Source organism: Pyxicephalus adspersus, chromosome 9 (assembly GCF_032062135.1).
Source record: "Pyxicephalus adspersus chromosome 9, UCB_Pads_2.0, whole genome shotgun sequence".
Classification (NCBI taxonomy): domain Eukaryota; kingdom Metazoa; phylum Chordata; class Amphibia; order Anura; family Pyxicephalidae; genus Pyxicephalus; species Pyxicephalus adspersus.
In genome coordinates this window covers 60,817,408-60,833,880 of record NC_092866.1, presented here as the reverse complement: position 1 = coordinate 60,833,880, position 16,473 = coordinate 60,817,408, and the positions used below count along the sequence as shown (strand labels likewise).

General features: G+C 39.3%; 1 protein-coding gene across 2 annotated transcripts in view; it reads right to left on the bottom strand.

Annotated features, from left to right (window-relative positions):
* Positions 1–3,570: 3,570 nt before the first annotated feature.
* SPTY2D1 (SPT2 chromatin protein domain containing 1) overlaps positions 3,571–16,473 on the bottom strand; it is a 21,388-nt gene continuing 8,485 nt past the window's right edge. For both annotated transcript variants that reach the window (XM_072422228.1, XM_072422230.1), the window contains 5 exons: positions 14,855–14,969; positions 12,197–13,837; positions 10,376–10,535; positions 9,645–9,722; positions 3,571–8,434 (listed from right to left, as the gene is read on the bottom strand). In XM_072422228.1, coding sequence (XP_072278329.1) covers positions 8,335–8,434; positions 9,645–9,722; positions 10,376–10,535; positions 12,197–13,837; positions 14,855–14,969 — 2,094 coding nt within the window. In that variant the 3' untranslated portion in view covers positions 3,571–8,334. The remainder of the gene's footprint in view (positions 8,435–9,644; positions 9,723–10,375; positions 10,536–12,196; positions 13,838–14,854; positions 14,970–16,473) is intronic.

The window sequence follows — 16,473 nt, the reverse complement described above, 5'->3', positions numbered from 1 at the left end:
TAATCCCTAAAATATTTGATCTTCAATTTACATGAACCTTATCACACGAGATCCCTATAATACATAATCTCCAATATATACCATATGAGCTCACATATTTTATGTTTCCTATCACATGCTATTCCTAATATATATGCTGCCTATAAAATACAATCTCCATTATAAATGATCCCTATGATATTTGACCTCCAATATAATTGATCCCTATAATATATGATCTCCATTATAAATAATCCCTATGATATATGATCTCCATTATAAATGATCCCTATGATATATGACCTCCAATATAAATGATCCGTGTGATATTTGACCTTCAATATAAATGATCCCTGTGATATTTGACCTCCAATATAAGTGTTCCCTATAATATATGATCTCCATTATAAATGATCCCTATGATATATGACCTCCAATATAAATGATCCCCATATTATATGATCTCCGATTTTTATGATACCCATTATTGATGACAAGAATTTTCCCAACCCTAGTTTACACATGTGGAAAATGCTCCATGGGCGGCTTCTGAGCTCCCACAACCCCCAAAGCAGCACAGGCGCACCACCATACTTCACAGTAGGGATAGCATGCTTCATTTTCTAGACATTTGCTTACTGACTTCCCTTCAAACTTATAGTTACCCAAAACCTTATGGTTGCGACCATCAAAATACATTTTGGTCTCATTGTTGCAATTTATTTTGCTTTTAAAGTTTTAGGGTTCTACATGCTATCTGGCAGCCAGAACGGGTAGGTAGGGTGGGAGATTAATACAGGATTCACGTTTATTTATGGAAGGAAAAATGTATGATCCCTATCCTATATGATCCCTAAAATGTATGATCCCTATCCTATATGATCCCTAAAATGTATGATCCCTATCACTTGTGATCCTCATCCTATATGATCCCTACCAATGATCCCTATCCAATATGATCCCTAAAATGTATGATCCATATAATGTATGATCCCTATCACATATGATCCTTATCCTATATGATCCCTAAAATGTATGATCCCTATATTCAATGATACCGATCACATATGATCCCTAGGACGTATGATCCCTATAATCAATGATCCCTATCACATGTGATCCCTATCCTATATGATCCCTAAAATGTATGATCCCTCATGATATATGATCCCTAAAATGTGTGATCCCTATCAATGATCCCTATCACATGTGATCCCCATAATGTATGATCTCAATGATATATGATCCCTATAATCAATGATCCCTATAATGTATGATCCCTATCCTTTATGATCCCTAAAATGTATGATCCCTATGATATATGAGCCCTATAATCTATGATCCCTATCCTATAAAATCCCTATAATCTCTGATCCCTATGATTTATGATCTGCAATAAATATGATCCCTATCACATGTAATTCTTTCTATAATATATATTCTCCAATATATATGATTCTCAACCCATGTGATCCCTATATTATGATCCACTATAATATATATTTATATATATGATGGCCAGTTACATCTAATCCCTAAAATATTTGATCTTCAATGTACATGAACCTTATCACACGAGATCCCTATAATACATAATCTCCAATATATACCATATGAGCTCACATATTTTATGATTCCTATCACATGCTATTCCTAATATATATGCTGCCTATAAAATACAATCTCCATAATAAATGATCACTATGATACTTGACCTCCAATATAAGTGATCCCTATAATATATGATCTCCATTATAAATAATCCCTATGATATATGACCTCCAATATAAATGATCCGTGTGATATTTGACCTCCAATATAAATGATCCCTGTGACATTTGACCTCCAATATAAGTGATCCCTATAATATACGATCTCCATTATAAATGATCCCTATGATATATGACCTCCAATATAAATGATCCCCATATTATATGATCTCCGATTTTTATGATACCCATTATTAATGACGAGAATTTTCCCAACCCTAGTTTACACATGTGGAAAATGCTCCATGGACGGCTTCTGATCTCCCACAACCCCCAAAGCAGCACAGGCGCACCACCATACTTCACAGTAGGGATAGTATGCTTCTTTTTCTAGGCATTTGCTTACTGACTTCCCTTCAAACTTATAGTTACCCAAAACCTTATGGTTGCGACCATCAAAATACATTTCGGTCTCATTGTTGCAATTTATTTTGTTTTTAAAGTTTTAGGGTTCTACATGCTATCTGGCAGCCAGAACGGGTAGGTAGGGTGGGAGATTAATACAGGATTCACGTTTATTTATGGAAGGAGCTGGGGTGGTTTTCTGTTGATATTCTTTTACTTATTTAATAATCCATGTTTATATTTTTATAGAGCTGGCTTTGGGCATGGTCAAGGGTCTTCTCCTGTTGTCCCAAAATCTTCGCGTATCACACCATTACCATTCCCTTTATTGGAAACACAACATAAATTTTGAAATGTGCTCACACACTATGATCATACTGTAGGTGCAATGGTCAGGTTTCCAACAACCTGATCATAAAACGTCCCATGGCTGGTTTCCTTCACAATTAAGGAACCCCTTGGGAAGAACCAATGAGGTGCATTCCATATGCAAGCCAACAATTGTCCACCTCAAATCTAAAACTGAATTTATGATTTCTTCTGATGTTTATAAAAATTTCAGCAATGACAGAATACCTTTCAAGGAACAGATCTCCCAGAACTGCTCTCTTCTTTATCCCCCGGGGTTTACGGAAATGTGACCAGGACATATGGACTAGATTACCCCTCTACCAGGCCTTTTAATATTACAAAGACATTGTCACATAATAAGTCAGGTTGAAAAAAGACATAATATCCATGAAGGTCAATCACTAGGGAAATAAACATATCCCAGATATAAAACCCTATAAGACATAGTTGGCCCAGAGGAAGGCAAACAAAACCCCTGGTACAATTTGCTCCAACAGGGAAAAAAATTCCTTCCTGATCCCATGAGGCAATCAGATGTTCCTTGGATCAGCAGTCTCTGGTGTCTTTACTTTAAAGCTTTAATACCCAGGTATAATCTGTGCTTCTAGAAATCATCCAGCTTTTTCTTAAAGCAATCTATAGTAGTTGCTGAAACTACTTCCTGAGGGAGACAATTCCACATTTTCACAGATCTCACAGTGAAGAATTCCTTCCTTATCCGGAGCTTAAACTTCTTTCCCTCCAGATGCAAAGAGCGCCCCCCTGTGCTTTGTAATGATTTAAAAGTGAATAATGGGGAAGAGAGTTCTCTGTATGGACCATTTATATATCTATACAGGGTGATCATATCCCCCCTTATACGTCTCTTCTCAAGGGAGAATAGATTCAGTTCAGCTAATCTCTCCTCATAGCGGAGCTCCTCCATTCCTTTTATTAGTTTAGTTGCCCTTCCCGGAACTCTCTCCAATTCCACAATGTCCTTTTTGTGAATTGTTGCCCAAAACTGGACTGCATATTCCAGATGTGGTCTGACCAATGCTTTGTACAGGGGCAGGATTATGTCTCCATCTCTGCAGTCTCTCCAATTCCACATTGTCCTTTTTATAAAAACACACCACACATCCAGGTAAGTAAATGGTCTGTTTATTGAAGAAAACAATGGTTAGTGCAATTAGCTGCTTTGTACAGAAAAAGGATTTTGCTACATAAAACATGTATGTATGGCACCCCTTGAATAAAAAGATAATTCAACCCGTTATTGGCAATATGGAAAATGAAAAGAATTGCAGTTTGTGTGACACAGCAGAATGGTGGAAGTTCTCAAACGGAGGCCTGAGAGGATTTTATTCTTTACAGTAAACAGCGCTGGCATCTATGGGAATCCCAATACCTTCAGTATCCCCCCAACAGTCAGAAGCCCCCAAACCCAGAACAATAAACATAAACTACAAATTCATAACCCTCCCCTTTACCCTACCGCCCCTCATTATTGGTCCTTTAATATATTGTACAGAATTATTAACCAATTGGGATGTTCAGGTGGCAGGCAGGGCGGGCTGCTCACGCAATTTGCATATTGAACAATTCGACTTTGCATTTTCCATCACTTTACCACATTAAGAATTACAAACATATAAAACACAAATGAATCTTAAATTATATTTAATGACATTTTTTGCCAAGACATAGAATTCAGATCTTTTAGGTAGCTGTAAAGCTTTTCTATACATTTTAGTGTTCTTTACAATAAATTATGATTATTTTTTATATTCAATGACCATGTTAGGCCTGGGCAGGAGAAAAAAAAAAGTTTTCCAAAAATGAAAAGTTTGAAACTGCTGTGGTAGAATGTACAATGAGAAAGACCTGAGTGTGGCTGGGATGAGTCTGACACATGATGATTGTCTGGCCTGGCACCCTGCTCGGCCTTTTGGCTTTGGAAAGACTTGGCGTGAGGGTGACCACACAGTGGACATATGGGTTGGGTGTTGGATCTTTCTTTTGTATGCTGAATTCATAGCACTTTTGTTTACAGGGTGAAGCAACTCTAGAGGTGAGATATCTGCAACCTAATTGCCACATTCTTCCCCTGCTGGGGCTATTATATGGCAGGGGTCTTAGCAGGAGCAGTGAGACTGCTACGGGACATAGAGGATGAGATCCACTGAAGTTATAAGGAAGGACAAGGGGTGGCTAGGTGGACCAAAGACAGAGATCTCACCACCAGACCATCCAAAAGATGAAACCATTGGGCCTGATTTATTAAAGCAGATACACTTTCATCAGTGAAGCTGGGTGATCCAGGTTTGCTGGATCACCCAGTGTATCTTCTCCAGCCATTGGAGAGCTTTATTAAATCAAACCCATTCTAACCAAACAGAGCTGACCCATTGATTTTAGGTGGTATTACCTTTGAAAAGGAAAAACAAAGTAATCCTAGCCTATCTATAAAGACATAGAGCTATCCTGAAAGACTGACGAAACTAAAGCTGGATTGCTAATGCGACTTAGCTGTGCAACATCTCTAATAAATTAGGATTTATGCATTTGATGCTAAATTCTGTGCAGTACCATAATGTAGCCAGCGAGGGGTGCTGTTGCAACAACTGCCTATGGAGGGTTTGCACCTTCGCCCAGCTCTGTGCACATACAAATATTGAATCTGCTGGTATTGTTATTTAAACCATAGTTCTGTAATTGTGCAATTATTGGTTTCTAGGTTTTGTTATAAGCCTTTAGAGAATTCAGAGCTTTAGGCAGACCTGAAGTCAATTAGGATCCTCACTGCTCAAAGTGCTGCCCTTACAGGCTACATGGGCCTAGATTATGGACAAGAAGTATTTATATATTGTTAAATGGGCATTATACCTGACCTGTGTAGCTGCAGGCACTGGAAACATTTATCCTCAGATACCATAATGAAGACAAAAGTCACCTTTTTACATTCACATCGGAGAGCCATCAGCCTGCTTAGACTTTGCTCATTACAATAAATCAAACTAGGAGAATATAAGATCTCAGTACCTATGTTGTGATCTTTTAGGATGCATTTCTCCAAAATGCCTAGCGCTATATAGGTGAATAAAGGTTGGTTTTAAAGTGCTTTTATTTTTTTTTAGAAAGAAAATCCAGTGCCGTATTCTACCCAGATAATTGTTCAAGCTGGATGGGAAGTAGCTGTAGGTGGGTGGCAGCCCCTGTATTGTGACCCAAATTTTCAATAACCTAAAAACAACTAGGTGGTTACTGCAAAATGCCAGGTGGTGTGCCCGGGTAAAAGCGGCTGGGGATAACATTGCTGTGCATAGTCTTGGCCCCAGGTAAGCAGAAAAGGTAACAGCCTATAAATATAATTACCGATCACAAATGCTTATTGCTTTGGTCACATGATCACTTTAGAAAGGGAAGGTCGTTAGCAAACCAGCAGCTCTGCTACTCTTTCCAGTAGAGATTTTGCATTGCAATGCCTTGTCAAATTGTCTAAAGTCTGCCTATTCCAAAGAAGCAAGTGTGTGGGGTGGGTAGGGCATTCGGGCTTAATTTTGGAACAGCTCCACAGCATATGGAATATGGCTTTTATTAACATTGGGGGATATATATCATGATGGAAGCTGAGGGCAGGCTTTACACAAGCACTGTTCAATAATGTCACCCAACACATGGTAAGTGGCTTGTAAACCTATTGACTATTCTTTGTAGCTCCGTCATGGAAGATCTCAGTGCCCAATTACCTACCAATGACACAGCAGGCACCCTAATGAGTAAATTACATGTGGCAGATTAAAGCCCACAATGGCATGCTTACATGTGATTTATCACTAACATACTACAGTTTACACCACAGGAAACCCATCAACCAATGATATATAATTAATAGACAGGTAATCATTGTAGCCTTATCGAGCCCCTATTATAACTCTGCACTCGGCTTTAAAGGGAACCTGTTAATATTTATATATGTTTGTGAAGAGCAGGCAGCACATAGTTTGGGTACAAAACCCTTATTTATCACATTTTATGTTGTTACTGGGGCATCACTTTTCTGATTTTAGGGTGGAGCACCAGAAACAAAGTTCCACCTAGCATTCTACTAACTAACATGTGCCAAAAAAAGGTTCTCATTGGAGAGACTACAGGTGAGGTTTAGATGTGGGGACAAGGTTTAAGGCTACGTACACAAGACAGATGATTGTGGTCAGATAATCACCTTAGGACTGATAGTGGACGGGAATCTGGTGTGTGTACAGAGGATCCACAGACGACAAATGAGGAACGATTGTAATGAAAGTTAAGGGGAGAAAGCACAGCAGGTGCCGCTGTTGTTTCCTCCCCTCTCCATAGAACAGAATGGTGCTCGTTCATGCATTGTTCAGTCTTTTGACGTTGGAAAGGATCGTGAAAGATTTTTTCCAATGACAATTATTGCACTTGTGTATGCAGCCTAACCCTGAAGTGGGAGAAGCTAAAAACTTTGCAATCCTGTGCATATTATAAGGGCACCTTGGGAGCCTTTTGGTCTAAGAAACCTTCTGTGTTTACTTCAGGACCACTGCCAATTTGCTGAAAGCCAAATATCTACTGTTGAGATCACATTCTGGAGGTTATCTCTCCGTTTTTATTTTTTAGGACATTTAATTTCAAATGATTTATAGGTTCCTGTTTTAAATCCTGTCCACTCTGGGCAGGTATAAAGGACACAAAATGAATGCAGCTTTCTATTAGCAGAGCAATAACTGTATTTATTTAATACAAGCAGTGTATCTGCATAGGACTTTTTGCACAGCAAAAGTCTGCTTGGGAAAAGCAGCACCAGGAGTCAATAAGTTGTGCCGCAGTGCTCATGTAATAGCATAGGACATGCATACAGAGAGCAGAGAAGTAAGAGCTATCCATCCATAGTAAGATATCCATCACCCGTTCCTCCTTTTGCTATCCAATCAAAGGATGAGGGTGGAACAGGCTTACAATCCTGAAAGCTCTACTCTGACAGGAAGGACTGTATGGTATAGCCGAGGATAGAAATATAAATGCTTTGACAAATGAAAAAGAATATTGTATAGATATTAGAGCAAAAACAAACCTCTTCCGGCCATTCTTTACAGGTGAGGGTGTCACTATTTTAGTCTCTTAAGATCTGAAGTTAAGGTTTGGTGCTGCACATGAGATCAGCTATGACACAAGAAATCTGAGGACTGACATTTGCACGTATTGTGACAGTTCCTATACAGTTAGCAATTAAATCTGTGGGTTTAGTTCCACTTTAGGCATAGATCCGTTTCAGGTTTTGTGGCCCTTTAAGCAGCTACGGTACCAAACATAATATAATGCGATAAGTGCACTTTTGAAAGGATTGCACACAATCCCCAATCATAAAACAATTCTTACATTTACTGCACAGATACACAACAATTCATGTAACTCTGGAGGTCGATAGTACTATATAATATACTGATATTTATACAGAAAAAAAAAAATTAAATTGTCTGTAGATGGGACTAGTTCATCAGACTTCCCATTCCTGGGACGAATAATTTATTGACCAATCTGTTCTTAGAACAAGAATGTTATTTTTTTATAAAAAGAAAATAGAAATCAGATCAGATTATTTCCTGGGAGTTGGACACATCCAAGTTTATACCTGTGAAACTGTAGCAAAAACTTGAAAAACTCTGACAACTGAAAATTAGCCAGAAGTTCATTTGTTGCCATTCAAATTTAAAAAAGGATTCTCCTTTTTTCTTTTTACAAAACAAACTTTTTTTTTTCAAGATTTCATGTGTAGGTTACCCCCTGGTGGCAGAGCGGGGTATTCCAGTCTCCTCCTAGCAGCTGAGTAGGGTGTTCCTCACCAGGAGGCTCAGTGAAAGTTCATGGACTGATGTAGTAGATGCTATCGGCTTTTCATCTTCTTGGCGAGTTTTGCTTTCCTTTTTAATTCCTCCTCTTCTCGTTTTAACTCCTCAAGATCTTCCTGTATTCCTAACCGCAGGCTGGAACAGATTATCAACATATTAGGCATTGTACACAAACTTTTGTAAGGACAAAGAAAATTAGCCTGCTATGAAGAAGAAAATAAATCGACCTGAACCCAACAATACCAAAAACATGCAGTTAGGCTAATTGGCTCCCCCCAAAAAACTGACCTTAGATTATAATGACATATGACTATGGTAGGGACATTGTGAGCCCTTTTGTGGGACAGTTGGTGACATGACTATGGACTCTGTACAATGCTACGTAATATGTCGGCGCTAGATACTGTGTAATAATCATAATAACAAATGTCAGCAACAAATGTCTCAAAAGGTGAAATCTAAGAGTGAAAAATCTTTCGCCTTGAAGTAGGTTCCCTTCTTAAGGGCGAGGAGTTAAATGCTTGTTTTGTCCATGAGGTTATACACTATTATTATTAAACAGGATTTATCTAGCGCCAACATATAACGCAGCGCTGTACATTAAATAGGGGATGCCAATGACAGACAGATACAGACAGTGACACAGGAGGAGAGGCCCTGCACCAAAGGGCTTACAATCTAGGAGGTAGGGGAAGTAACACACAATAGGAGGTAACGTTATTCTTGATCCCACCTCTTTGTGGGACCGGTTGCAGCTCTTAGACGTCATCATGCACAATGCAGGACCAGCAGTCCTGCTTTCTTAAGAAGGACCCACCTACAACCTTGAGCATTAGATGGTGGAGGGGAGTGCTGGCCACCAGCAAAGCAAGAAATAGGGTATATGAATCACTTTATTCATAACCCTTGGGCAAAATGAGTGGTAAACCCTTGAAGTGCAGAGGGGGACCTAATGCTCGGGTAAACATTTTTCAACCCTGGATATCAGCTTTATCACAACACTTTAATACATAGCTGCACATTCCAATAGAGAAACATACATAGATTGTGAAACCAATGTTTTCACAACCTAGCAACTATAACTAATAATCAATAACCACCCGACTGTTTTTGGGTGGATACTGAAAAGTTGGGTCACAATCCAGGGGCCACCACCTGCCTACAGCTTCTTTCCACCCAGCCTAAACAGATTTCTTGGGAGAACACTGCTGCTCATATTTATTCTATAATTGATCACATGTAGCATCAGTGAATTGTCAGACTAATATCTGAAAAATTGCTGATCCCTTACAATGATATATATAAGACAGCCTGGTAAAAGGCATTCTCATCATAGCTGACTTACCTTCTGGCTTCCTCCTTCTGCTGTTCCCGGAAGCTAGACTCCATGTATCGCAGTGCATAGTCGCTCTCATCTTTGTATCTAGAACAAGACAGAAAAGTTTAATATACATTTTACCAGCTCTGTCCATATCCGTGTTCTAGCACACAACACTCGCTTATAAAACACAAAGAATCAAAAGCTAATCAGTTCAATTAACACACCAAATACTGGGAATGTTTAGCCATCGTTTTATATTAACTTGCTGTACTTTGAAACTTTGTAACTGATACAAATAAAAGAAATTGTTTCCAGGACTAAAAAATAAAATCCCTGCTGGTGAAGCGGGTAGCCTCCAGACAGAAGAGTGGCTGGGTCTTAAGTTGCACAAGTGCAATATGTGTTGTTGGAAAGGATCATTCACAACCCTTTTTAATGACAAAAGACTGCATGAAAGAATGCGGTAATACAGCGCTGTTCTGCTCAATGGAGAGGGGAGAGAACAACGGAGCAGCACCACGCTGTTCTCTCTCTCCTCCACTTTCATTACGATCGTTCGTCGTCTCGATCCGCCAGGTCATCGGAATTGCAAATGACAAGCGCTGTACACATGCCAGATTCTTGTCTGATATCAGCCCTGAGGCGATTATCAGAATCTGATGTGTGTACGTAGCCTTAAGTTAAGGCCACTGCATTCGGTTCAGTTTAGGTGTCCAAACAAGATGCACAGCATGACCAACACTAATCACACGTACCTTGACCTGTCATAACCAAATATTTCCCGAATGTGCTTGGATATCTCATCTTGACACTCTCCTCCATCATCGATGAAGTCATCCATTTCTGAGTCGTACTCATCCTCTTCATCATCAATTCTTCGCTTGTAAGAGCTGGTTATTGGTGGAAGTGGGGGTCCTGCAAAAGAAGATCAGTAAATTACAAACATGAAGCTTCAATGGGAACAATTGTTCCTGTATTAGGACTAATTAGGAATTAGGAATTCTGTTCACTTTTCAGAATGGAAGTGAAAGCAAAAATAACTTACATTGGTGCACTGTGTTCATAAAATATCTTAACAATCCAAGATATTACCAGCACTGGCATAATACCTATAATCCATGTAGCATGTAAATAAAGCTGTAGGACCCAGTAGGTCCACCTAATATAGGCTGGGGAAGAGAATACAAGACAAGTTACCCTGCACTATGAGAGAAGAAGCTGTGACTAATCTTTGTTACAGGAAAATTTTTTTGTAGAGATGTGAAAGTTGTTCAGAAAAAACCTAAGGCTGCGTACAAACGTGCAATTTCCGTCACTGAACTGACGTCACTGAAACTAGCAATTTCCGGGACAGATCTTTTGTAATAATTTACAGTGCGACAGATGAACAAACTGCCAATGTACGCATAGCGCCATACTGTTCTATGGAGAGAGAGAGACGAGCAAGAGGCACCCCACTGTGCACGCCTTCCTTGGCTTGTATAGCGGTGGTTCCCAATCAGTCCATGGATACATGAATGACATTGAGCGACCGCTGTACACGTGCCAGATTCTTGCCCAAAATTTTTTGCTATGTGATCCACTTATTAATTTACAGTGTTTTCCCTGGCCCTTTAGCCGGGCCCACCACCCGGCACTTTTCAATAACCAGCTGACTGTTTTAGGGTGGTTACTGAAAAGTTGGGTCACAATGAAAGAGAAATTGAACATATGAAGAGGGTGGAGGAAATTGGACCAAAGTACAGGGGGTAACAGAAAGCTGACAGGATAATAGGGGTAACTGGTTTTCCTTTGGTAACTGGGAAAGCAATTTGTCCAGTGTTGTCTGGTTCACTTTTTGACCACCTGCCTACAACTTGTTTCCATTCAGGTTAAAAAATAATACTGGGGAGAACAAAGTCTATAGAACAGACACAGTACAACGTAGCTGCTGATGAGGGAGAGAGGGACCTTGGGACACCGTGTGCATGAAATTGTGCTTGTCCTTTAACAGGTTGTTTAGTACACCCCTTTCCAAATCAAATAAAATCAAACAGGAAATCCTTAAGTCCCACATAAGGAAATAAAAATTGCTTCCAGTAGCCACAGAGCCGTAGAGTACAGAGGTGCAAGGAAAGACAACAAAAACTAAAGCAACCAGCCAAGAGTCAGGGCAACAGATCACACTGAAGATTAACCCCCTTACTGTTCTAATTCTGTCCGTATTTCCTAGCAAACAGCGTTAAATTTTTTTGCATGGAAATTTATTTTACATTCTAGGCCTAAAATTCTTAGGTATAACTTAACAAATTATGTCCAATAATAAATAAAGTTAATAATAAACTTTAAATTAAAAAAAAAAAAACACAAAAATGCGTAATAGTAATATAACTGTACAGTAGTAGTGTTTATTTTTTATGTTTTAGGCAACCTTGAGTGTGACACGGGATTACCGGTTTTTGCCTGGAAAATCCACCCAGAGTCACACTCAGGATTACCGCTAGGGGGGGTAAATTACATTCAGTATTGTTTTTGTTTGCATTAAAGGCTAGAATTCAGAACCGAGAAGCCCTCTTTAAATGTTGAAAATTAATTACCTGGAGGGCGTGCCATAGGTCTGTGCCCAGGTGGCAGTCCAGGTCGCATTCCATTAGGTTGCCCAGGTCGCATTCCATTAGGTTGTCCCGGGCGCATTCCATTAGGTTGTCCCGGGCGCATTCCATTAGGTTGTCCCGGGCGCATTCCATTAGGTTGTCCCGGGCGCATTCCATTAGGTTGCCCGGGTCGCATTCCATTTACTGGTCCATTACTAGATTTAGGAACAAAATTTTTGGATGAAATTGTTTCAGACACCACAGTGCATTTGGGCTTTGACCCAGGTCCTGCTGCTGAATTAATAACTGGCCTTCCAGGCCCAGAATTAGCTGGAGGTCGAGAACTCAAGGGTAGGCCTCCATTTGGGCGCCCTGCTTCTTTGCCTGAAGGAACACTTTTAGGTTTAGCACCTGATGAGGGAAGTCCACTAGACGGTCTACCAGAAACATTGGAAGGACGAGCAGAACCCGAACTACTGCTTGAATGTCCGCCGCTGCTAGGGCGTGATCCACCAGAGCTGCTGGGTTTAGTTGACCCAGAACCACTGGAGGGCTTGACCGAAGTGGAACTGCTAGAAGGACGAACAGAACCAGAGCTGCCCTGAGACTTGGAGGAACTAGAACTTGATGACGGTCGGGTCGATGAAGAAATTGATCCTCCAGAGGACTTGGTAGACCCAGAAGATCCAGAGGGCCTAGAAGAGCTAACAGCAATAGTCCCTGAAGGCTTGGATCCACTGGAAGGCCTTACAGAACTCGAGCCAGAATTTCCTGTTGATTTCCCAGAACTTAGGCTTGACCCACTAGGACGACTACTACCCTGAAGTTTTCCATTGACACTAGAACTTTGTTTAGAAGCAGATGAAGCCTGCTTAGCAGCATGATCCTTGCTAGAAGATTTGGAGTTTCCATTCGAAGAAACTTTGGAGATTTTACTTTGTGAGACGGAGGAGGATTGTTTCTCAGATCTGTGGATCCCATCTGAATATTTTTTAATCACTCCGTTGTGCACACTATTGACTTTCTCATTTTTGGAAAGAGATGAGCTTTTTGATTTTCTGTCCTCGGAATGACGCTCTTTAGAAGAGGAATGTTTATCGGAAGAGCTTTTGTGGACTTTCACCACCTGACCATTTGTTTTCGAGTTTTTGTCAACCGGCTTATCTTTTTTTTGATTCTTCCGCTCCAAAAACTCAAGTTCTCTTATTTCTTCAGCAGTTCTCAGTCTTTCGTTGTCCTTTTTTACAGGTTTGAGCTCCACTGGCTCAAATTGTTTTTTCTCAGCAAGTTTTAGCAAATCTGCAAAATTCATGCCTGCCGACGAAGGTTTTCTGTTATTATCGAGTTTCTGTTTTTTTGCTGGGGGTGGGGGCGGCTCCTCGATTTCTTCTTCTTCAGATTCACTTTGTGAATATTCATACATTTCTTCCTCTGTCAAATTCTCCTCATTTTCAGTCTGCTCAGAACCAGCACCTGTCTCAGAGTCCCTTTTGTGTTTCTTTTTTGTGTTGTCATCTATCGGAATGCCGTTATACCCGTGGAAGTTGTCTTTTGTCCTGGACGCCATGGCCCTGGCTTTCTTGTCATGTTTCATTTCTTTCCTTTTAGCCAAAAGTTCTTCTTTCTTTTTCTTTTCTTCCAGTTCTGAAATACAAAAAAAGGTTTCATTTAATTACAACCAAAACAAATTAACACAGTCAACCGTTTAGAACATTAATGCAAAACTACAGTCAAAAGTTTGTTTATTGCTGTAGGTTCTAAGGATGCCTCTAGATTTAAACCATATCTACTGAAAAATACATTATGGTTTCCCTTTAACAAAGAAATAAAACTACTAATAATTACACATATCCAGACAAGGACATTCTGCATACAAAGCTCCCCTGACCCTGCATCTGTACAGAATCTGAAAGATGCAATGGATTATCTGTACTCTTTAGAACTGGTACAGCAATATTGGAGGGGAAAAAGAAAAGAAAAAAAGGAGGGGTTTAGAGTATCACGTTTATTAGAGCAATACTAAATTATTTTTTAACGTAAGAATACTTATAATAAATTAGTTGTGAATACCTTAACATTATTCCTCTGTCGAGAAAAGTCTACACAAATATCAATGGAATTTGGAATCCTATGCGTTTCAATCTTAAGGTTCTGACGCATTTAGGGCGATAGGGTATTCTGCTTCTTCAGGGGAAGAGATCTATTCAGCAGGGCTACATAGAATATTGTGCCAACTGTTCGTAAGGTAATATTTTTACATCAATCTATATGTCAATCTTGAGAGGATTTGCAAGACTTTAGTTGTAATTTCAGCAGGTTTGTCACTATAGAGCTTGGACACAATACAGGGGCTGCCACTCACCTACAATTTCTTCCCAACCGGTTGTAAAAAAAATGTTGGGGTTAAACACTGCATGGGAATATATATATATATATATATATATATATATATATATATATATTAGTAGGAACAACCTCCATAGAGCAAGTACTTCAATGGTAGAGTAAATGTCATCTATTCTAGCCAAAAAGGGTGAAATTACTTCCAACTCCTTTCCAGACTGACATAAAGATAGTTGTATAAATATTACTGTACAGAATAGGTCCAAGCAGGAAAAGGTAAATGTTGTCATTATTTGAAAATTTTTGACTTGTTTGTACCTTTTAGGCGCATCTCCTCTTCCTTCCGCCTCAGGAAAGCCTGGACTGCTGCGGACTGAACACCTTTCACCTTTGGGTCTTTCTTTGGTGGGCCCACAGCTAAGCTGTACCGTTTCTGTAAGAGACAAATAAAACAAAATAAGCCAACGATATACGATAATGAACAGGATTTGAGGAGCATTTACTTACATTTTGGCAAGAAGTTTCTTTTGTCATTGGTCTTATTGTTACATGATAGTCTTGCATAACAAGAGTTTCAAAGCTAAAAATAAACTAAAAATGAACAATATATAAAGATAAAATAAAAAGGAGCTTTTGCTTAAAAACTCAACTTCCATATGGAGCTGTACTAAATGTTAACAGTCCCTTCAGGTTGAATGATAAGCAGCATCATTTAACCTACTTCCTCTGAATCCAGACTGTCATGTACACCCCGAAAGACTGACTAAACAGGGAAGGAGAAGCAGCAGAAATAAGCTTTATTATTAATTATTATATCCTAGATTGTAAGCTCTTTGGGGCAGCGTCCTCTCCTCCTCCTGTGTCTCTGCCTGTATCTGTCTTTCAATTGCACCCCCATTCAATGTACAGCGCTGTGTAATATGTTGGCACTATATAAATCCTGTTTAATAATAATGATAATAATGATATAATATTAAAAGCATACTTAGAGCTGTTTTATTTCAGCTTTAATGCAGATCAATCTCCACCAAAGAGGAAAATGATTTGCGGAATTAAAAGTGGGATTTTTATTTTTTTATTTTTTTTTAAAGTAAAGTTGAGTTCTGCTTTAATAGTTTTACTCTAAAGAAGTAAGCGTATACTACAAGCAATGTCAACAATGTATTTCAAAGATTTTTGCAGCATGCTATATGTAGTAAATGCATCAGCAGTGTTAAGTTGTCATAGAGAAGGTTTTATCTTCCTCTGGGACACACCTGATGCTATTTATGATGAAATGCAGTCATCAGCAGCACAATATACACAGTCAGTGAAAACCTGCAAAAAGATACATAAATTGCTGCTCGAGCTAACGATGCCCATACAAGCTGCAATCATAATTCACTTATGTGACCACTTATTCACACATCTGAAACCGCCATATTTTTTAACCTCCTTTTGAACATATAAAGGATTTAAAAACCCTATTTTACTATAAACTAATCAAGTTCTTCGAGGTCACTTTTGAAATGACTAAAATCAGTCGTAAAAGGTAGAAATTCCCACTACTCAACTCAAAACCGGAACTAGGTGCAGTGTCGTTCTTACTATGATTAGAAGTCAGTGCAGTATCGATGGGATTACATTTTGTGCACAGATATCCCTTGCAATTCTATTTTACCGGTGAAAATGCCACTTTGTGTAACAAAAGAAAAAAAAGTTACACTTGCAAACAAAACGGGAATTCCCCCTGAACTTTTTTTTTAATTTACCCTTGACCCTCCCCTACCACCAAAAGATAGAAGTTCAGTGGATAAACCTCATCATTTGGTGGTTATGATCAGCGATAAACGCACTGCAACCTCACTGCCAGTATAAAAAAATGGCAGTGCAAATCTCCTTTTGTTTCTTCCTAAAGTGGAACTAAGCTCCTACTTTTAACGTGGCCGATTCAGACC